General features: G+C 41.1%; 2 protein-coding genes across 8 annotated transcripts in view; one reads left to right on the forward strand and one right to left on the reverse strand.

The window, feature by feature from the left end:
- Positions 1-5,736, forward strand: part of ARHGEF33 (Rho guanine nucleotide exchange factor 33) — a 28,784-nt gene extending 23,048 nt beyond the window's left edge. Inside the window, 2 exon segments of the mRNA XM_074933189.1 lie at positions 524-1,285; positions 3,009-5,736. Coding sequence (XP_074789290.1) covers positions 524-1,285; positions 3,009-3,147 — 901 coding nt within the window. The 3' untranslated portion in view covers positions 3,148-5,736.
- The window catches only part of SOS1 (SOS Ras/Rac guanine nucleotide exchange factor 1), a 69,503-nt gene that overhangs the window by 5,151 nt on the left and 41,023 nt on the right, over positions 1-23,329 (reverse strand). For 3 of the 7 annotated variants that reach the window (XR_012635605.1, XM_074932886.1, XM_074932817.1), the window contains exons 12-21: positions 22,852-22,974; positions 22,198-22,301; positions 20,858-21,080; positions 20,104-20,223; positions 19,621-19,783; positions 19,157-19,274; positions 17,646-17,818; positions 16,556-16,672; positions 16,105-16,369; positions 14,929-15,047 (exon numbers count right to left, since the gene is read on the reverse strand). Coding sequence is in view for 6 of the 7 variants with exons in the window: in XM_074932886.1 (XP_074788987.1) it covers positions 14,929-15,047; positions 16,105-16,369; positions 16,556-16,672; positions 17,646-17,818; positions 19,157-19,274; positions 19,621-19,783; positions 20,104-20,223; positions 20,858-21,080; positions 22,198-22,301; positions 22,852-22,974 (1,525 nt within the window). In the remaining variant the exon portion in view is untranslated. The other 4 variants (XM_074932627.1, XM_074932710.1, XM_074933049.1 and 1 more) reach the window with 3 other exon arrangements.

Raw genomic sequence — 23,329 nt, forward strand, 5'->3', positions numbered from 1 at the left:
CTCAACCAATGCAGTACTCTCTGCTGACTTACCTGGAACACACAGCAGGTAGGAGCCCTCCAAGGACTCCTGACACACTTCTGAAGACAGTCACCCTACCCAAGAAAGGAACATTGTTTGTCTGAAAACACAGTCAGACCACAGGAAAGTAAGACAGAGCCCCTGCATTACAGAAAAAGAAGGAAAGTAAAAATCCAAAATGCAGATGAACAGGAAAGAGATGGAGCAGTTGGTTTCTCATCTGTTTCTATTAATTTCATGATGTAGAGTACAAAAGTCAGCCAAAGCTACTGGATAAGCAGTTCTACCTCTGCAGGTTTGCTCTTGCTAATCCATTCAGGCAATTTCTATTAGTGGCAGCTCTGTTACTGTTCTACAAGATATGATAATAGCTATTGGCATTAAAAACAAGAGAATGGGACTGGGGGAGTGAGGGGGGAAGAGGGCTTGTCATGCTGTATCTCGCTTATCCTTTAGTATTCCGCTTCCTTCTGTTTTTTTTGTTCTGTTTCCTATTTTTAAGGCATTTGATGCCTCAGCTGAAGAAACCCCAATCCACTGTGATGGAGAACATCCAGGCTGTAAAGCCCCCTGACTGGGAAATAGAAAGTAGAAAACATGAGAGGCCAGAGAACATCCTTGCATCCTCTCAGCTCACAGAGCAGGAACTCAAGGCTCTAACGGCCCCCTTACAATCCATCCCTGAAATGGAGTATGAAGCACCACCAGCTGATGCAGTGGGAAACACCGAGAGAGCCATCAGGACCTCTGTGGAGCTGCTGCAGGATGCGAGGAACTTTGTGCCAAGCTACGAAGAGTTTGACTACCCTGGAGAGGTTTTCACCCTGCCAGGCCCCTATGAAGATGATGCCTTCCAGAACCTCACTCTCTTTGAGAATTGTTCCCCAGCCTCTTCTGAGTCCAGCTTAGACATTTGTTTCCTTAGGCCTGTTAACTTCACATCAGAACCAGAGAGGACAGATCACGCCTTACAGCCATTGCCTAAGAGCTGCACTCCTGTGAGCAGCAGTACTTACAAACGTGAGATGTTCCACAGCAAAGGCAAGCAGCTGAGCAGGTCTCTGAAGGAGCTGCCAAGGAATGCTGAGGGTGTGAGCACCAGACTCTACAGCACACGGAGCAGCAGTGGGAGCCGGCTGCAGCAGAAGCAGGAGAGGAATGTCCAGCCTCACATGATCTCAGCCTCATCTCGAAGCTCCCAAAGGAGCTACTTCCCCCCACAGAGAGGAGTGGGTGAAAAACAGAGCTTTTTGGAAGTAAGGAGGCTTAAATAGGAGGAGAAAAAAAAAAGGCACATGGTGGTGCAGAAGCAGTGGCAGCAGCAGGAGAAAGATCTGAGATACAGTTAGGGCAGAACATGCCAAAATAGCTTCCAAGTCCACACATTCAGAGTCCTCATCTGCATGTACACCCCCAAGGGAGGGACAAGACAGCTCCTTTTCACACATATCTTCACAAGCATGGGCTTGAAGCACACAGCTGCTGAGTGACAGCTAGAACACTCTTGAGACAAGCTAGCCTCATGTATCTCTAGCTGTCACTAAGCTTCCCCCACAAGTATCTGACCAGGATCACAAAGTATGCACAAAGCTGTTCAAAATTAGTGCTATAGGGTGGCACCCAGTTTAAAGGGTGCCTTTCCACCTGCTGTGAGGAATGCTGGGTTAAGAAAACCAGTGGATTTACTATCAGATACTCAGCCAGTATAAACCAGAATGACTTGGCCAAACTCAGCCCATTTACACCAGCAAGGATCTGGTTCATGGATTTTGTTTCACCTGTGTTTGTTGCATGGATCACAGACCCATGCTAAAGTCTGTGTGAAAACAGCCCAGCAACCACATCCGTCAGACAACCTCTGGCATGGCAGACAGCACTCTAGCCCCTCAGGGACACTAAGTCTTGCAGGAACAATGTTTCTGTAGTCTGCAGTGCCTGTTCAGGGTCAGCTTTGAGCTGTCACAGTCAGGGGGGAAGACAGCCTTCACAATTCCTGGGGAAGAGGCCGAGGGTGCTGTGAAGTGCTTAGCTAGTTCTCTCAGTGCTGCCTGGAGAAACACCCTTCTGTTAAAATGAGGCAAGATGGAGATGAGGCTGTAGATAGATGATGATGGGAGGAAGGTTCTAACAGCCTGACTGAAAAGTCAGCTGGAAAACCTTGGAAAAAAAAGAGAGAAAAAAGCCTAGTGAGTGAAGAAGGTGGGGGAGAGCTGAGCAGGGGAGATAAGGCAGAGGGAAAAGAGCTATGGGGACAGTCCGCCCAGAAACAGGAGCTTGTGAGCTCTTTGGCACTCACCTGCACAGAGCTGTGGCCCACAGCAGGGTGCAGATGCGAGGCTAGTCCAGAACTGCAGGATACTTTCTCCCTCACAGAGCAATGGAGACTACCATGGCAGTGGTGGGCAGAACTGGAGAAAAGAGACTTGTTCAGACCCTTGCTGAGAGGAACCGAGCACTCTCCCAAAAGGGGGAAGAAATCTTTTAGTGACACATTTATCCCAAGGTGTGTGTGTGCTAGTGCAGCTTTCTGCTCCACAGATATAAAACCAGGCAGTAGTAGATCCAGCAGAAGAGTCTTTCACATTGTATCAGCTCAAGAAGCTTGAAACCTCCCTGCTCTAGGGTAAACAGAGAGCTCATGAGCTCTCAAGGAGAGGGTGGGAAGTTCCTTCAACTGCCCATGCTGGCTTGCTCCCTCATTGGCAAAATGGGCTAGTAAGCTCCCCCTAAACAAAAAACTTAGCAAGGAAGGCTCCAGTTTCCTCTAACAATGCTTATCCTTCCACTCCTCTGCCACTGCCTCAGCCTCAGAGCCAGTCAAAAGCGCTCTGCAGAGGTACCAGTGTTGCTGAGGCCTGAGTGACCTGTTGTCTCCCAGCCTTGCCAGCACCTCCTCATCCACCAGGCCCCTCCTAGCACAAAGAGAGAGAAAGAATGGGAAAGGATGTGAGGTTGAAAATGCTGGTTAAATTGTCTTTTCCCTTTTAGGAGCTCCATGCAGAAGACAACACCAGGTTCTGCCAGAAGGATGACAATGAGCAAACATCCTTCAGCGACCACAACCCACGGCACGAGCCCAAGGGGGGTTTCCGGAGCTCCTTCCGCAAGCTCTTCAAAAAGAAATAAGCAGCCCCAAGAAAGGCAGGCCACAGCCTAAGTGCAACAGTGTTTCCCCAGGTCCCTGAGGGTGGAGAGAGACAGCAAGGCCCCAAGATCCCCCCTGACTAACACAGTAGGTGGAGGAGTGGGGGAGCAGAGACTGTCACAACTGCCTTACAAATGCATCCTGCTCTTCCTAGCACAGGGCAGGGCCAGGCTATGGGTTGAAGTGAAGCTCAGCCAGCAGGTCAAACAAGCACAGGAACTTGCTAGCTCTCACTCCCTGCCTAACTTAACTTTCCTTGGAGTTTTGGAAAGCTTTGGCTGAATCCCACTGTCTTCTCCTCCCCCTCATCCCCCAATGCTGCTTGATTTGCCATACATCTTTGCTCTTCCAAATTCAAGCCAGGACTAATTTGGGCTCACCCACAATAGAGGTGTTACCTTTGCAGCCTTGGCAACCTGGCCAGAAGTCTGAAATTCCTCTCCTTCCTCCACTTTCCAAAAAACCCCCACACCATCAGTCTTCCAGGAGGCCAGCTCACATTACCCTGCTGGTTTTAGAAAGTCTAACAAGCATCAGCTGAAGCACCTGGGCTCTGTACTACTTAATCAGCAGTATCCTTTCTTTTGGACTTCCATCACCCCCCAAAATCCTCCTTCACCTTTTATGTGGCATGCTGCTTCCTGAATTGCCTCCTGCCATATGAATATCTGCTCCTGCTGTCAGAATTGCTCATGTCTCCAGGCAGGTGATGCAGGGCCTGCCAGAAGAGGCAAAGACTCTACCCTATCCCTACCATGGATCGATGCAGATGCTGACAGTCAGTCAGTGTCCTGGCTCTGAAATACTGACCTGAAATACTCTTTGCTAACTCTCGTTGGCCTGACAACACCTTACAAGCTCCATCATGTGCAGCACCCTGCCTGGGAGCAGTTCTAGATAAAATTGAGGCACTGTGGTAGGAAAGTTGATGGTGCTCCATGTTCAAAGTCACAAGCCCTCCTTCTTGCAAGGACACTCTTACACCCACAACACATGCCACCCTCCTTGCATCTCAACATGACAAACCCTCAGTAATGCTGTTCTCTGCAGAAGACTCAGCTTTTGTTAGAAAGAAATTATGGAGAGAAATACAGTCCTCTGATGTGACATCCATGTCACACCCCAGCAGCAAGAACAACTGTTCATACAGGGCTGTGGTGTTAGCTGAAGTTGGGGCACACTAGGGGTAGTTTCAAGAGGAAATGTTGTTTTATCACCTTATTTTGGCAGGATTGGGACACTGGTCTGTCATAAAGAACAGCTTCATCTGAAGAGGTTGTGAACTGTCTCTGTGGGTCCAACAGCAATGTCTTGGGGGAAATATACAAGGCTGTGCGATTAGGGGCTTGGGACTTCAACGACAGCAAAGGGTGACTGAATCTGGTGCCAAGAGAAGAGCATTCACCATACTGCACAGCACTCCTGGCAATGGCAATGGTACAGGGAGGGCCCAGAGCAGGTGTCCCCAGCTGCAGTGGCTAACACCCACTGCAGACACAGGGACTATAGCACAATGTTGACTGACCTGCATCTACCATCTGATTTCCTCCTCTGGTGGAGGTGAAGAAGTGTGTGTGAACAGGGTTATCCCCTTAAAACAGACAAAAGCTATGCTCTATCTCCATCAAAGTTTTCCCAGTGTTTCAAAAAAGTGACCAAGCAAAACCTCAAAGTTTCAAATGTTTTAGCTGATGCCTGCCCCGCAGATTTCATTGGACCCAAAATAGTTCCTAAAAATCCACTCCTCCTTACAAAGAGGAAAAAAGATACAATCTTTTCTTCCCACCCCCCAGCTTTTGGAAACTATTTTGGGAATATTTTTTTAAATTTAAGGTTTTTAATGACAAAAACCACCTTCCATCTCTTTCTCTCTCCCTCACATCCTCATTAAGTTACAAATTCCCAGGCCCATCTCAGTCAGGACTGCTCCATGCTGACCAGTCAGTGCATCACAAAGACACTTCTGTGTGTGGGCACTTCCTATGACTTTGCAGCTTTCAGTCAGACTGTGCAGGTTCAGGATAGAAATATGTAAAAAGAGCCAGATACTTTTAACTGAAGCATCAGCAAAGCCTGTTGGTTCTGCAAAGGAATCAGCCATAGGCAGACCTATTTGTTTGTCCATGGAACCAGACTTAAATCAATATGGATGAGTTTCCACTTAATGCACTGATGCTGTCAAGGGCTGATGTTTGTGTCTTTGGTTTCTTATATAACAACACTTCTTCATAGAATTTGCCAGTAACAGGAAAAAGGGGAAACCTATCTGCTAATATCTGGGTGAGGAAATCCTTCCAAAGTGGCAGACCCTTGCTTGTAAAATGCATGTGGATTTTAGCTTCTGTTTTAGTGATTTGAGGCATGGTCAGAATTGATGGTTATTGCTTTCTGGCCCTGTATGAGTTCTTACTTCCAGGCCTATGCTTACCATTTGAGATGTCCTTGTACCTGCTCAGAATCTGCAAATGTAAATAAAATGAATAATGCTCAGTATCACACAAAACCACCCAAACTCTTTCAGGATTCAATCCAACTTCACTTTTAGTGTACGTGTGTGCTCTCGATTATTTTTTTTCCTGTGCCAAATAAATGTTGCTTTTAAATAATGCTGTTGTTTCTTTTGCACTGAATCAGCCATAAGGTTGCATCCATTAAAAAACCCCACATTTCTTGGGTCCCTTTCCGAAGCAATATTTCTTACAAAATTCTGTTCCCCTGCACACAGTCATGTGAGAAGACTGTTTCCATACACCTGGTTCCAAGACTCTTACCCAGCACTCAGCCGACTGACTCTAGGCTTCTGGTCAAGATCCTGTTGTTGGTACAGGTCACTAACATTTCTTCAGCTCCTTCCTCCACCTCCTTTACTCCTTTTCTGCGGCTGTTGTTGCAAACAAATTAGCTTTCACAAAAAACCCCCATAAGCCTCCTCCAGTGACATGCATACCAGTGTAATTTCAACTAACCAGCTCTGTGAGAGATCTTAGTATCTTCCTGTGTATCACAAACCTTTGTTGCGTACCAAGTTGTTTTTTTTTTTTTTTTTTTAAATAATTCCAGTTCTGACTATCAAGACTGTCTTACCTTTGCCACATTCTCAGCAGGTCCAAAACAGCGACACCACAAACAGGAACAACTCTGCCCATGGTGCTCATACATCCCCACTCCACACAGCACCTGCAAGCGTGTGTCCCATTCCTCCTACTGCTCTGTAGCTCCCTGCAAACAGCCCAAATGCACTCCTGTGCAAATCTAGTGGGGTGTTTTCTCCTCAGATCCCTTTCAATCATAAGGATGTAGAGCATGTTTATCATCTGGCTGCTGGGGAACTGCCAGCACCTGAGACAGTCCCCAACAGAACATGCTCTTATTGTGGCTGTGACTCTTCTAGATCACCTCTCCATGGCTACATTCCCTGCTTAACTCAACCACCCTAGACTCTCCTCAAATTATGGGTAACTTTGACTTTCAGCACTGGTCAAATGTATCCTCTTACCACTTCATTCCTTTAAGTCAGCATAACTGAAGATACTTTAAAGTTTTATATAAAACTTAGGTACTTTCTCCTACTTTTTTCCCCAGAGTTGCAATATATCCTACCTTCCTCTACAAGACCTTAGAGTATTTCCACCTCAATAGAAGTCATATACATGTACAACTATTCCTCAGTAAGGGAAAAAAGCACTTCAACAGGTTCCAAGGAATCCAGTTGCTTTTTACGAACTCTACGTAAAGTTGATAGGGCCCTTGCTCATGCCTAAACAGGAGAGGAGCTGGGGCATGTGTAGTACTGTCTTTGGCCACTGTTTGGTTGGGGTGGATTAGATGGAGGAGACTACCCTGAATATTAAGCAGTTTCTACTTGTGAGTTGTGAAAACCACTCTGTTTCGCTGTTCTTTGAAAGATGTTTTGACTATTGACAAATACAAGATATTAAACATAATGTCCCTTTATTTAGTGTGATCTTATTCAACAAGGAGATGAGATGTAGGCTCTTACATGAAATTACCTACCTAAAAAATTAATACAATAAAATTCAAGAGTATTTACCCACAGACTACAGATCCTCTGATGGAGTAAGTTGTAACAGAAAGCTGCAGAGCTGGAGTAACACCTACAGTGAATAATCCTGTGGCAGAGAACAAACAGTTAAAGGATGCTATTTTGTGTACCCTACTGTATGTACACCTTGCTTACTTGTCTCCTACTCCATATGGTTCATCTGCTCAAAAGCTACTGTGTCTTTTAGTATTTTACTTTCCTGAGCAAAAGCTGTATCTGTAACAGACTCATGATTGTCCTTAATGTAAAGCACATAGTATTTAAGCTTAAGGAAGCAAGCCTTGAACTACAAGGACTTTCAGTGTATCTTACATATTCAAAAGTGTACACTTCTGGAAGACGTAAGGTGCTTTTATTTTTAGAACACATCTTTAATGTCAAAAGGTAATATCCACTATTAAATTTTCACTTAAATGCAATCTGAACCCCTTCAGACACAGCACACGATTACCTACAGACAATTATGCACAAAAGTCATCAGATGTGCCAGCTAAAGTTTACCACCCGTCTTTGTTTTCTGTTTTTTTTTTTTTTTTTTTTTTTTTTTTCCTTTTTACAGTTGTTTGATTGACAGATTGACACAGCTTTTAACATTTACTCATTTTGGCAAGTAACCATGCCAAAGGCAAATGTACACATACTGGAACAAACTTATTGGAACCTAAAATCTGTTCTTTTCACAAACAAAAAAAGGCTTATTTTGAAGTAGATTCGAACAAATTTGTCCAAAGCAATTCCAGCAACATGCACCCCTACTTCTGTCTACCCTTTTAAAAAAAAATTACAGATGTTCTTTGATAAAAGGCACATTTGGCAGCTCCTAAAATTGTCATGCATCTGACATACGTTTTTAAAATTTTATTTTTACCTTTCAACTTTTCAGTCATCTGGTACAGGATTTCACATTTGCTGGCTAGAAAGTGAAAAAAAAAAAAGTGACTTTCTCTTTACTTTGACTTATAATGATGCAGCAGTTGGCTACTTATGCACCATTTTCCACTGAAGGTAAAAAGGAAATTTGCTCAGTTGACAGAAGAATGCACTTAAGGGTTTTTTTTAAAATTGAAAATAAGGCATGGAATTTACAAAGTTAAAAACGCTTTTGGTTTTATAACTACATTGGGCCACAGGTTTCTCTCCTTAATGGGTAAGAGCTAATAAAGCCAATAAATGCCCATCCACCATCTGGGTTTTGAAATGACAATTCAACAACTAAAAAAGGGTATTTTGAGGTGGGGGGGACAATCCATAAGAATTTGCAAATTTTTAAATACCACTTTAAAACAGTCTTTTTAAACAAGGCCCTCCTTGATGGCTAGAAAAGGCAGCAAGGAGAAAGTCAAGGAGGGACTTCTACGCACTGCAGCTAATTGCACTGCTCACAGCAGCAAAACATTAAGAAACATTTTGGTTTTGTAAGAAAAACATCCATGAATAGGGGCTCTTTCTAGTTGAGCTTAAATGGCAATGCTAGAAATACCAGTAGTAGAGCCTGCCTCTGTAATGCCATACTAGGTTGAAAAACTGCCACAAAGAAACAAACTGATCCTTATTATAATGCACTGGCATGACCACACAGCCTGCCATGATGAAAACTTGGGCAGGCAATTCTTCAGGCTTATGTAACAAAATAAAACCTTCTCCCTGAAGCACAATAATCTACTACCTTCAATAGTGGTACCTCCAGTGACATCACCAAACTTGAATCAGACCCAATTCAGGAAAAATCTAATTTAAGATACACACAAAAGAAAAATAATTAAGCATCCCATGACGTCAATCTCAATCTTGAAGGATCTAAATCCAGTGTATTAGCATAAACCTACTCTTTCTGAGACAGAGCTTTCCCTCCCTGATTTAAGAGAGTGGCATATTGGAGAAACAAGTTAGCCTACACTGGAGATGGCTTCCTGAGGATGGAGCACTCAAATGCTTCTACAGTATTGATCCTGGAAGCAGGATAATATTCTCTGCTAGCAAACAGTTATAGAAAAACTTTGCAGGGGCTGCTGAATGTCATGACAACAGCATGTACCTTGGGGTCAACAGGCAGAACTACAGCTGACTTCCCATACAGCATGCTGGACAGAAGTAAATGCATGGCACTCGCAAAATCACATCATCATAGAATGGTTTGTGTTGGAAGGGATCTTTAAAGGTCATCTAGTTCAACCCCCTCTGCAATGAGCAAGGACATCTTCCACTAGACCAGGTTGCTCAAAGCCCCATCCAACCTGGCCTTGAACACTTCCAGGGAGGGGGCAGCCACAACTTCTCTGGGCAACCCATGCCAGTGTCTCACCAACCTCACAGTGAAGAATTTTTCCTTATACCTGATCTAAATCTACCCTCTTTCAGTTTAAAACCATTACCCCTCCTACTACCTCTACACTCCCTGATAAAGAGTCCCTCCCCAGCTTTCCTGCAGCCCCCTTTAAGTACTGGGAGACCACTGTAAGATCTCCCCAGAGCCTTCTCTTCTCCAGGCTTGACAACCCCAACTCTCTCAGCCTGTTCTCATAGGAGAGGTATTCAATCCCTCTGATCATTTTCGTGGTCTCCTCTGGACCCACTCTAACAGGTCCATGTCTTTCTGTGCTTAGGGTTCCAGAGCTGGACACAGCACTCCAGGTGGGGTCTGACCAGAGCAGAATGCAGGGGCAGAATCACTTCCCTCGACCTGCTGGCAACGCTGCTTTTGATGCAGCCCAGAATGCAGCTGGCTTTCTGGGCCGCAAGTGCACATTGCCAGCTCAATGTCAGTACCCCCAAGTCCTTCTCCACAGGACTGCTTTCAACTCCTTCATCCCTCAGCCTGCCCTGATCCAGGTGCAGAACCTTGCACTTGGAATCCTAGCGCTTCCAAATTTCCAGAGGGCTTTTCTGAGCTAACACACAACCATGCAACTCTGGAAGAAAACTAACCCAGGTTACACACCACTGTTGCACTAGACTATATATAAAGTAGAAACCTTGAGGTGAAACAGCACAAATTGTTAAGTAGTGCAACTATAAAGTTTTGCTGACCTTTATAACCCCTGCCTACAGTTTGCAGTTACTTAGGCTGACTTTTAGCCATACATCAGCACTCTAGAGTAATACAGCAACTCACCTAGCCTCCACAGAAGCATGTCTCATTGTCCAGGCCACATCACCATCCCATGCCATACCAGACCATCCAGGGTCATTTTACCAAGGAGACAGATAGCATCATTAAAATGATTTAATTTTTTATGTGAAAAGTATTGTCACTAATGCAAACATGGTCCAAGTAAGAAGTAATTCCAGATAAAATAACTACTAATGCAAATAAAGCTGTCTTAGACAAACCAGTGGTTTAGCAGTTTTACTCAAAAATCCTATTCTAAATGCAACAGGTTTGACTCTCACCCTGTTTCTCCTCTTTGTAGCCGAGTCAATACCATGACTTGTGCAATGTATGACTGACCCACTCTGCTGGGCTCCAAAGCACATTTAAGTTAGGTTCTCACACAGTGACCATTACCACCTGTTGTCCGAGTAAGTCACCAGTAAAGCACTTTTATTTTCAACCACAGAGGTGTGAAACAGCATTCTCCATTTCACAAAGGGAAACAGAGACCTATTGACATTCAAGAAATCTGTTGATTAGCAGGATCCATGTGAAGTCTTTCCTTCTAGCTGAGTAACCTAACCACTGGATCATTCCTTCTGTCTGGTCTGCCTTGGCTGCAAAATAGCACAGACAAGAGCATACAGAAGAAGAGATACAGATCAGAAAGTCTAAATTTAAGGAGTGTTCCCTGGTAATCCACTCATGAGCTAATAATTTAGATGACATTGCCAACAGTATGTCCATCATGGTATTTATATCCAAAGAACTGATAACCTAAACTACATCTCCTGTAGCTTGAGGGTTTTTACAAAGCTCCCGTATAATGTTTTCCTCTGAAGCCGAGTTTTAGAGATCTTTACTTTTTCTTCTTTTGCCAGGAAAATATTTCAAAACAATGTTGTTCAAGACATCAAAGAAGTAAAAACAATTGACACATTTCAACACTTGACTGCAATGAAAACTGCTGCTCTTGATGATGAAATCAGAACACTTTCTGAAATGTAATGACCACACTAAAAGATCAAGGGACACTAATGAATGGCATTGCAGAAAGCATTTAAGAAAGGTGACTTCCATCATCATTTGACTAACACCATCTCTAATGACACAGCTTTCTAAGATGCTGAAATGTATCCTTGTTGCAAAGAGGAAATGTGATAGAATTTTACTTTGATCCATGTTAACTGAAGATGAGATTCTTTACGCTTCACATACATATTATAGTGGAGATTATAGAGCTTCTTTTCTTCTGTAACTGCCATGCATTACTGTCACAGTATTGTCTGGAGTTGAAGAGCAGTACACAGGTTTATAGATAATCCATATCATGATACTTATACCCATACGTGTGTATTTTGGACATAGAAAGCTACTGTAAAGATTAATGCAAGTTTGAATTTTTCTAACAAGTGTCATACAGGAGGTGTGAGAAGTTTTATAATATATAGTAACTCACTTTGGGAGTAAACCAGCTTCTCAAATATTCCTAAATTATTACTTTGTAACACATGCCAAAACTGACTTCTCTTTAGACTCATTACTAAAATACATACACTGAACTAGGAAAAATATGTACCACATGTGCTTTATCCTCTTCAGGGCTTAACTGAAAAACTGAGTTGTACACTTGTCCATGTTATATTAACATATGTCAGCCAAACATATCTGTAGCTGTATTTCAATTAAATTAAAAACAATCTGCAACTATATTTATGCAACATTCACTATATACACGATTTATGCAACTACAAGGCAAGTCTATGCTGATTAATCTATTGTTAGTAAAACATGACAACAGGTATGGAAGTTGACCAGTGAGTGCTCCCTTTCCCAAGTGACTGTTTTTATGGCATGACTGAAAAAGAATAGCTACTAGCCATGAAATGGATTATCAGTAAACCTTAAAAAGAATGTGACATAACCTAGCAGAGATTAACAGTCTTCTAAATGTAGTAGTACATTTACTTCAGATGATAGTGCTGCTTTTTATTATATAAAAAATTTGCCATAATCTTCACGATATAAGACTTTAATCTGCTCTATCTAAAGAAAGCAATAATTAGACATTATGCTTCCTGGCAAAAATTTATTTTTGAACTGGCACCATAATATTTCAGAAAATAATAATAAAGTACCTCTTTGGTGAAGCCTAGGTACCCCCTACTACTCATTGTAACAACTTGTAAACAGGACCGCAATACAGTGCTTTGCCTTAATTCTAGCTCAGTTAGGTACCACAGATCTTCCTCACAGTCCTTCTCATAATTTAGGAAGGTATTTTAAAGCAGGGAGTAAACCAAAGGAAAATCAAGGATATAAAGTTCCCTGTTTGAGATTTTTAAAAGTGCATAACGTTTTCATTCCAAGAACTGTGCCACTGTATGGAACTGATGGATACAAGACTGTTTTTCTTCCTGTACTGGACATTATTTATCATTACACAAACACAGTCTCTGCTCATTGGCCAAAGAAGTCTCTCAAATCTGTTTTCTGGTACAATCAATTGTCCAATTACTTTAGAACAATGTCCTGCATACTAAAACAAGAATAGAAAGTTAACCAGTTTTTCCACTAGAACGTCTTTCTCTGCAACTCCATTTCTGTACACTGCATTTCCAATCTATTAGAGAGTTTTTAGTGTTTGGCATACACATCCCAACTCCTTGGCACCACCAGGTTCAGTGCATCCATTGCCAGCAACAGACGTAGCACCAGGAAAATGCAACTCCTGGCACAAGGGACAGTTCAGGAGGAGTGGGCATTCTCCAGCAATGGTGGTCCGTCTCGATGCATTGATGGGTGTGTGGGCTCCCTTTTGTAAGTTTTTGGAGGAAGCTTTGGGATATGTTGAGAAGTGCTTTGTCGTGGAGGAACAGGTGGTCCAGCAACAGAATGGAGGTCCACATCTTGCGGTATCAAAGGTGGTGATGGAAGATGCCTCCGTGTTATATGTGGAGATGGTGTCTGAGGGGGAGGGGGAGTAAATGGAGATGGACTGTTTGGGAAAAAGGTGTTACCAAGTTCACTTTTTCTCCCCAGTGGTGGAGGTTGAAGGTGTAGTGGTGAGCTAGAGAAAACATCTGGAGTTCGCACAGGTTCTCGTGGTGGTAACACAGGAGGACTTTCAGGGGGGTCAGAGATGCAGGTCCGGTCAGGCACTGAGTACCTTGGTGAATACACTTTAGAGGTTGGTTGCCTAGGAGGGATTGCTGGTGGGCTGTCCAGGTGTGCAGAAGTAATCTGAGGTACACAAACATTTAATTTAAAAAAATGTTAGAGTGGCAATAAAGAACAGGACCCTGCTGTGAAATGGAAGCAGAGCTCCTGCCCTGCAGACAGCTGTTATCCAGTTAAAGAGGAGGCACAGCAAGTGAGTGCAGAATGAAGATGGGGAGAGTAAGGAAGCAAAAGGAAGTGGTGGTGCCTGAAAACTATGTTTCTCAGAGTGATGCAGACAGAAAAGACAGAGACTGGATGTGCAGGGGGAGAGTAGAGGTATATCAATACAGGAGTTAAGAGCCAAGTATTGAAGGAATGGAGATGCACAGAGAGGGACAAAGGGAAGTCAAAGAATGGTCAAAGCAACAATTTCCATCCCAGTTCCAGTCTGTTTGCTGGGTAAGTCTGGGTATCTTCCACCACCTCCCCAGTAACAAGCACTTGGGGGGGGGGTAATACACCAGATATTCCTCCAAGAAAATGAGGAAAAGGAGAGGCAGATGATGCTGAACAGGGTAAAAAAAACCCTACACTCAGAAGATGGAATTAAGTAGTCAGAATTATTGAAGTGAACAGTTCCCACGCTGCAGACCAAAGTGACAGGGCATTTGGTCTCCAACACCCTATCATGTATACGATGATTTCAATTATATTTTGGTAGGAGCGTGATGCTGGCTGATGGCATAGTCACCTGTAGTATGAGAATAACAACTTGCTGAAGAGCCATACACAAGCCCTCTTCAAAGACACATGCACTCCAAAATAATTTTGAGTGGGATTTTCAAATCCACCCAATTCTCTGAAATCAAAAAACCCCATCTCCCACTGAAATCAAGAGACATTTGACACTGTCTGCAACAAAGGCTGGATCAGATCCCAAATGCCAGACAAATGCAAAAGAAAAATGTAGCAATGGCTCAAGCAGGCAGTCAGACAAGACAGGTAATCAAGAAGGGAAAGAAAGCACTGAGCACCACAGCATCACAACCAAATAATCTAATGAACCTTATCAGAGGACTGAGTGTGTACATCACTTTACAACATTACTATTCTTCAGTTCTTTACCCCCACTCATACAACCAAAATGATATTCTGGGACAGTTATTGCAGATGGAAACATCTGCCTGAGGCCTCAAGTTCTCACAGGCAATGTGAGGGCCTGAGCATAGCAGATCAGTAGACAAGAGACATTTCTAACCCTAAATTTAAATCCCATCTGTTAATTTTCATTTTTTTTTGGATCAGGACATAATAAGGCAGAGCTGTGAAGGTTTGAAATACATGGCTGCTTACTCTTTCACATATACGTACCAACTGTAAGAGTTATTTTCTATCATACCCTGCCCTCTGCTCCCAGAGAAAATGCCCTCTTTTCCCCTTCCTTACTTTTGATGGGGAGGATTCAGCTGGGGCAGACTCTGGTCGCCTTCGTGGAGGAACTGGAGGAGGGACATGAGCTTCATCTGAATTTTTGGTAAAGTTTATGGATGACACAGAAGCAGATCCTAGCAGACATAAAAAAAAAAATCCTGATAATGATGAACTTTTGTTCGATTCAGTGTATTGACAGCAATAAATGAAATATAGGGTGTCATAAATAATAAAGTAATTGCTCGTAAAAAGAAGCACAAATCACAAAGGTGTTAAAGAAAGACAACAACACAACCCTCTAACTTGCAGCTTCCAAACTCATTTTCTGAGCTGCAGTCATCTCTGTGGCCATCAGTTCCTGCACATTCTTAAGTAATCCTTGAGACCAAAAACCACATCACAAAGTTGTTCTTGTATCACAACAGCACTAAAACAATATCGTGAACCTGCAGTCGATGGGCTGACTCAGCAATGAAGAAACATCATCTTCTGAAGAGGTATTCCAGAAAACTGGCTTGGACACTCAGCAGTATCACTGCTCTGCTAAGCAACTTTGTTTTTAGCAAGTCATTTCACCTCTTGTGACAACCAGCTGAACACAGGACTAACCTTGTACTTCCTCTGAAAGCCCTCATACATGAAAGGAGGCTATGTCCACTATTAATTACTCGAAGCACCCCATAAAATACGAACTTTTCCTTGTATGTTGGTGAAGACAGAAGAAAAATAGGTGTGAATGGGTCCTGATGGATTTAAAGCAAGAAAATACCAATTTTAGAGTCCTGCAGGAAAACTATCCATGTGCACTGAAACCAATTTGGAATGGCAGACAGCAGAATAAAGCACCCACAAGACATCTGTTTTTATTCTCATTGCTCACCACCAGATACTCAAAGACATTCACCACATATATATATGGCAACAAATCCCATATATGGGTGCTAGAGATATATTTCTGCCTTCTGTTTTGACAGTTTCTTCAAAGACATGTAATACTCTCTATGTAACACACCTAATTCTGTTCAGTTGTAAAAAAAAAAAAAGGAGTAAAACACACTGAAAGTTTTTGCTGCTGCAAGTAGACAAAAGCAACTATTTCTATAGTCACTTCAGAAAACTAAACACAATTTCACCCGTTTGACACTGCAAAAACTAATATGCACATTCCTGGTAGACTCTATTAGCACCTACTTGCATGAAAAGGACTTGAAGGATCTGAGTCAAACACACTGCAGGCATCTGTAGTACTTGAAGTAGCAGAAGGAGGGGGGGGTGTCAAAGGCGTTCGGGGAGAGTTTGGTGCAGATGCTGTAGTTTCAGTCTCGCTCTCTGGGATGCGGCTGTAACTAATCTTCCTTGGCTCCTGTTGCAGGGGTGTGGGATGTCTCATGGTACCTGGCCTTGGATTAGAGGGACGAACACCTGGGGACTTGAGAGGATAGCTGTATTTTTTTGGCTGAAATGACAAAAAAAGATAGTATCAAACAAAATCAAAAGGCCACAAGATGACCTAAATGTAGCTTTGGATTTATGAAGTTAGAGATCTAAAATGACTTTGGCTATCTGTGAAAGACAAATGTAGGAGTTTTCTGAAAAAAAAAATAAAATAAAAAAAAAAAAAAAATTAAATTTGAATACTAACAAATCTTGGTGGAGGCTTGACATTTCGTGGCTCTATCTCTAGCGACTTGTTGAACAGATAATCTGTAAATTCTGTCTCCATGCTGTTTCCCATTGGATTCAGGTTTTCAAAAAATCTCTGAAATACAAGGAGGTAGAAAACTTGTCAGGTAAGCTACTTTTCAGAAGCTTAGTACTGTTTGTTTCTACTTCAAAAACAATCCAGCTGTTCCAGAGAAGAGAGAAAATGCTGGAGTCAGAAGCAATGATAGATTTTTTTAAAAGTTATTAAATCTGCTTGTTGCTGGGCATTGCTACTGCTACGCTTGGCTTGAAAACCAACTGTACCCTAAATACTTTCTGCAGTGCAAAAATCAGACCAGGTTAGCTCAAACACCTTTAGAAGCATCTGTATGTAGTCTATCTTTACACTGATGCAGCGAAGACTGCTCTCACAGTGCACTGTCAAGCCCTGAGAAGAACAAATAACAAAAGAAAATCTTGCAGCATCTCTTAAGATAACCTATCCTATGATTTTCTGAAAGTATACAGGTCAGAACATATTTTATAAAAAAAATAAGAAGGAAGAAAGGAAAGCAAACAGAGAAAACAGAGGACTGCTTAGAGAATACCACAGACCAAGGAGAGCAAACACCAGAAGCAATAAAAATGTGAGCGTCATTATCACCAACACATGATGTAGACGCAGTACTATCAGGTAAACCAGGAAACATAAAGGCGGTGTAACAGAGGAGGAAAAGGACAACTGGGATGACTGGACAAATAAACACAACTGAGTGAAGGACAGTGAGAATCTGGTAGTTTCTGTTCCTATTTAACACTGTCCAGTAATAAGATCTATCTACCAACATCCCAATACCCAGGGGAAAAAAAAAAAATCTAACACCCAAACCCCACCAAACTTCAAGCATTGAGCTTTCTTCTCTTTCTTACAGTGAGACCTGAGAGTGATTTTATGACAGGCCTTCTGCTCATCTCTGATTCAGCCTGATTTGCATCTATATGAATTCAGTCTATCCTTATGGTCTATCAGCTGACAGTCACCACAAAGGTAGCTCAGTGCATGGACACAATGAAATAATGCCACATACCCTGATGTCAAATTCCACTCTTAAACAATATGGCTGGTTCTGGTACTGCTGTATCTCTCCTGTTATTTCAGCTACCTTTCTTCTCTTGCTGAAGTTTATAAGTTCTTTCCCATGTCGCTTTAGAAATTCAGGGTTGCCTTCTTCTGTTTTCAAAATGTTAGTTAAGTAAATCCCTAAAGAGCACACAGAAGAGGTTCTCAAAATATAGTACAAGAGGAAGTCACATGACTGGAACACAAAGAATTCTTAAAGAATTTAATTTGTGCCCTCTAATTATTGAGAAAAATTCGCTGTTAGGGTCAATAACAGAATCATGCCTAATTTTCAAATAAGGGCAACAATTCAAATATTTTAATATGCCTTTCCCAGAAAGCTGCCTTTTTCGCATCAAAATCTCAAAGTCTATGCATCTCTCTATTGTTTAGGAAGCTCACACAACTGAACACTATCAGCATTTTGCAAGACAAGAGTACACTGAACTCAAATGCTTTCTCTGAAGTGTTCTGCTTCAATTCAGCTCCATTAGAGACCCCAGCTAAGCTCTAAAAAATTATTTTCAGATTTTATTCTTCTGTTTCACTTTCCACTCCTGGCTTCATAACTGTGTCAAATCATTTGAAGATTAGAAAGAAAAGAGCGCTCTCAAGTCCAGACATAACATATCTGGAACTGTGATTATGATTCTTTTAAGTATAAATCGAGAGAAATAACTAGAGCTATTAATGTGTGATCCTGCTAACCTCTACTCATCTCTGAAGCAGGACAGAAGGTTTCTTAGTTGATCTTAGCTTTCTTTGCAGAGCTCTGGAGTATATCTTTTCCCCAATCTGTAAAAGGCCAAAAAAGCCATCAACAGTACTTACTTTCAGCTTTGGCCTGAAGCCTATGCTGGACAAGTATAATGTCCAGAGTTGGAACTGATCTGCAGCAAACATCCAAGTAGCTTGCTAAAGAACAGGAACGTCATGTGCTTAACTATATAATTCGCTTCACAATTTCATCAGAAATTCTGAGCAATCTACTTAAAAGAACTGTTAAGTCTGATGATAAAGAGCAGTCTTTCTTCCCAAAACTGTTTTTTACAGAAGATTTTAACAGAAATAATACTCTAGTTATAAGAAACTATAAAAATTAAAACACTAGCTTTAATTTTTCCAATTTTCAGTGGAGAAGGGAGTCCTCTCTACTAGTCAATGGCAATAATATTTCTGTGACTGCCTTCCATTTATGGTCGCAACACAGTTCAAACCACATTCAAAGTAAAAATGAGTAAATACGTAAACAAGGTATCACAGATATACTTATTTTTGCCACAAATAACATCTATATTAGTAGTCACTTGAATTTTTAGATCACATATATGCAATTAACATCTGGGCATCTGAAAGTCAAACCCAAATGTCCTGTTAAAACTCACTTCTCACTACTGTTCATATTCTGTTTAGCGCCATAGCTCAATACTTGCCTAATGTTTATGTATGATATTGCCCATTCAAATCAAATGTACTTACCAAAAAAAGGCACACAAGGAGGATTAATGGACCTGAGTTTTGCCAAGTATTTCTTATAATGATCCTCACTCAGCTCATAAGCTTCTTCTAAAATCCTCTTCTGGCGACTTGGAATTTGCTAAAACAAGAGGTGAAACAGGTTGTTTGGAAAGATAGGATAAAGGTGTAGCCCAGCAACAATACTGAGAGTAATGGTCTCCCACTGATATTTAAGTCAGTGACCATGACAACAGTGTTTCACCATCTCAGGATCTTGCTACCTTTTCCTGTCATTAAGTGAGGATTGATTTCTTGCTTCTGTAACTGAGAAATTATTCTCTATTAATAATCTCTCTATTACAGCCCAATTGATTCATTTGTTGGGGGATTTACCTTCTTTGAAGGACATGCTTACTGAAAAAAATAGGCTTTTAGCGTAGCTAAGGTGCATTTCCGTACCAAAAATGGAAAATATTTCACTGTACCTCAAATGTGTGATCCAACCTATACACTGCTGCGGAGTTCATAGCACTGACAATCTCAAGGACACCATTAAAGTTGTTTAGCTCTTGAAAAACTTGCAGGATCTCAATTATCCGGCTCACTACAATTACTCTTTCCTCTAGGTTTTCTGTTTCTACAATGCATCTAAATAAACAAGAACATTTGATTTTGTATTAAAGCATTGATGAGATTTCCAAAATCATATATTAAGTCGTTACACACATATGAAAAGTTTATCAAATTATTTGACACAGTTTTGAAAATATTTAGAGAATAAACATTATTCTAAGAATAAAAAGCTGAGACCATTATGGTACAATTCTCACCAGGACCAGTTGTATCATTTAACATGACTTAGAAGTGGAATTCTCCCAGAACAGAATTTTTCACAGTTTTTCACATTTCCGAAAAGACTGTATATGTCCAGAAATGGGAGTAGGTACGGATTCAGAAAAGTCACTTACTTTTCAAACCACAAAGTGAGGTTAGTTGTATGCCTTATCATTTTGAGAAGGTTGGGAGAATTTATTTCTTTATCTTCCTTTGTCCACACACTTCCAACTAGTTCAGATGGCTGCACAGCTCTAGAAAAGTAAGAAAAAATGTAATTAAAAGCAGGAAAGGACATATTTTCTCAAAACCTCTTTATTTCCAGTGAATTTGGAATTGGTATTAGGAAATAAATTCTTAAGTCACTTGCTCCCCACGTAACTGACTGGTATTTCTACACTTTTTTAGTAAAGATTTCTTAATTTATGTGACAATTAACCATCTTTGTTCATCTAAATGAAGAACGAAATCTACATCTCATTCACCATAATAAAATGCGAGCTTCCAATGTCTGAACAACCTCTCACAGACAGCTGGTGAGGTCTGACATGGTCCGTAATTTGCTTCACAAACTAGGATATGAAGAAAACTGATTTAATTAAGGTTCATAACCCTCAAAGGTTGATCTACTTGGAAAATATCAAGAAAAACCTGCAGCACAATGCAATTAACAGTATGCATCAGTCACATGTACTGCACGTTAACTTGTGGAGGATAAGACAAATATTGGTTTTTAGAATTTTTTTCTGAAAAAATAGCAATTAATATACAGCACTGGTAAAGTCCCTTGACCTACCGTGGGGCTTCACAGCAGGGGCCCGCAGAAACAATTTCATGCTGGAGAATATTTTGGTTTGTGTCATGTGTTTTTCAATGGAGGAAAGTTACCTGTAAAAATCTGACTCAAGTAAAGTGAGCTGTCGAGCAATTTCTATTGGATGCAAAGTGAGCAAGTCAAAAGTCTCTGTGTGTCCTGGTTTGCTTATGTGCCATTCAATCGCCGGAGGTGGGCTCTCAAAAGTAATGTTGTGACTTGATCCAATGGCTTGTGCCTGCTTTTTACGGTTGATTATCTTTGTGATAGATTCAACCCATTTCTTCATTGCTTTGCCTGGCACACAAAGAAAATTACTATTTATTTACTCTTAATACTGTTTTCCCAAAGAGGTCAGTATAATTTAAAAAACTCTAGATTTAAATCCAAAACCTACTAAATTAAAGCAATCATATATTCTTTAGAAGCGTGTTAGTGGTGTTTTCACATGAGTCTTAAAGATTTTGAACATATGAAGAATTCCTCAACAGCCAATGATGAGCACACCAAGTTTGCCCAAGCACAATTCAGAAGACCCTAATTAGGCTCCTGCTCTGAATCAGGTGTTTTCCTTTCTTTTCTGACTTTAAAATAAGTTTATGAGAACTAACCTTCTTTGCCCAAAATGAACTTCTGTAAACACCCTGAACTTAGGGCAAGAGTAGATGCTTAACTCAGATAACACAGAAGGGCAAAACAATAAACAGGGAGAAGCTTCTCCCTCTACTGCATTTAGCATCAAAGTTCAAATAAAACCCAAAGGCCAAATGCCTGTTTAGCTCTATACCATAAGAACCTCATGCATGAGATGGCAAGTCCATTGGAAGTTTACCAGTAATTCACATTAAACTAGCTGACTCATTCTCCCCCTCTTTTTAATTGCTAAATAATCATTAAATACTTCTTTAAGATAGTATCTTCCTACAAACTGCTCCTGTAGCTATCTCAGTTTTCCTTACAAGGGCACAGGAAAGATCTGTACAATCCCACCTGGAAGGTGTCCTACAGGTCTAATATGCACTGTGAAATAGCTGGAAACCCCTTGATTCAAAGAAATAGTAGTTTCCACCATGAGACTTTTACAAAAACTACCCCTGTGTATAGTTTAAGAGGATAATCAAAGCAATTATTCTGTCCTGATCATTACTCAGTTCTTAGTATTTGCATTATTTCAGTTCCTTTATAACAAATCCAGTACTTATTTCTCAGGATGTAAATAACATTCATTCTTCTGAACAGGGGACAGACTTTGAATACTACTGGGGTTATTTTTTAGAATTAAGGTTTATTTTTTGTTCTTTGTGAAGTATTTAATAAGCGTTCAGTCCTGTTTATCTGCTCAGTGAAAGGAAAAGTGATCCTATTCAATACCTTTGAAAGGGGATGCTTTATGATAAATGCCAGCTGTAAGTACCTCTTACTGTTCCAATGAATTCCTCCAAACGTTGTAGAAGATCAGCATCTCTTTCAAAGTCATAGAAGTGGTGTTCTACCCAGTGTCGACATACATTTAATACTCTACAAAAGTAAAGGATAAGTAAGCACTCTACAATACAGTCTGTCTTCATGTCAAGCATTTGAAGGCTTTTAGTGGGTGAGGGCTCACAGGAATATCAGAATCAGCAGACCAAATGCGATTATTCTACTGTCTGCGTTTCACCAGCAACCAGCTATAATCATTTTTCTACCTTAAAGAACTCAGAGTAATTCTATTGTACATAAAAAGAACTTTATTTAAAATGTTCTCTGTCTACATCTTTGTGGCACACATGCTATATAGCCTTGCAGAAACACAGATTTAAAAAAAAAAAAAAGGCAAGGGTAAGAAACTAATTTGCACTCTAATAGTCTAAAACTCAGCACAAGCCTTTCCCAAGGCTTTTCATGTCACAAACTCAAATTTCCACCAGGTTTGCAAGCAGCAAAGTCAAAATGGCTGACTGCCCATGCACGCTCTCTATCAATGCACCTACAAGAAAGGCTGCTGGTATCACAAAGAGCCACTGCATCCAAAAGATGGTACTTCAAAAGACTTAACTCAGTTTGGCTCAACTGATGCAATACTCACCGTAGTTGCACAGGCTGAATGTACTCTTTCCTAAATCTTTTTAACTCTGCACTAAGAGGCTGGTCTCCGTTCTCCATAGCCATACGATCAGCTTCTGTTGGCTCAGGCTCTGGAATTTCAAACCTAGCACAGAAGATGGGTATAAGCACTAGGCTCCTATTACACTAATCTTGCTCCCAGCATGCACAAATAAAATGTTTTTAAAGATAGCTTAAAATTTAAAACACTTCCACATGTCAGAATCTTATGTCTTGGTAAGCACATAGGAAGATCTGCTAAATTCAGCAATAATATAGATTTCAAAGACAAAACCATGGAATGCTGGAAGTCACTGGAGCTACCTGAACAACCTTAAAGCTTCTGGATATAACTTGCACATTTTACTTGCAATCCTTGAATTTGAAAACTTTTAAAAAAGTGTTTGGAGTGAATAAAAAAACAACCGGAAAATGAGAATCTTACAAACTCTACTGCAAGT

The sequence above is a fragment of the Athene noctua genome, chromosome 1 (assembly GCF_965140245.1).
Source record: "Athene noctua chromosome 1, bAthNoc1.hap1.1, whole genome shotgun sequence".
NCBI lineage: Eukaryota > Metazoa > Chordata > Aves > Strigiformes > Strigidae > Athene > Athene noctua.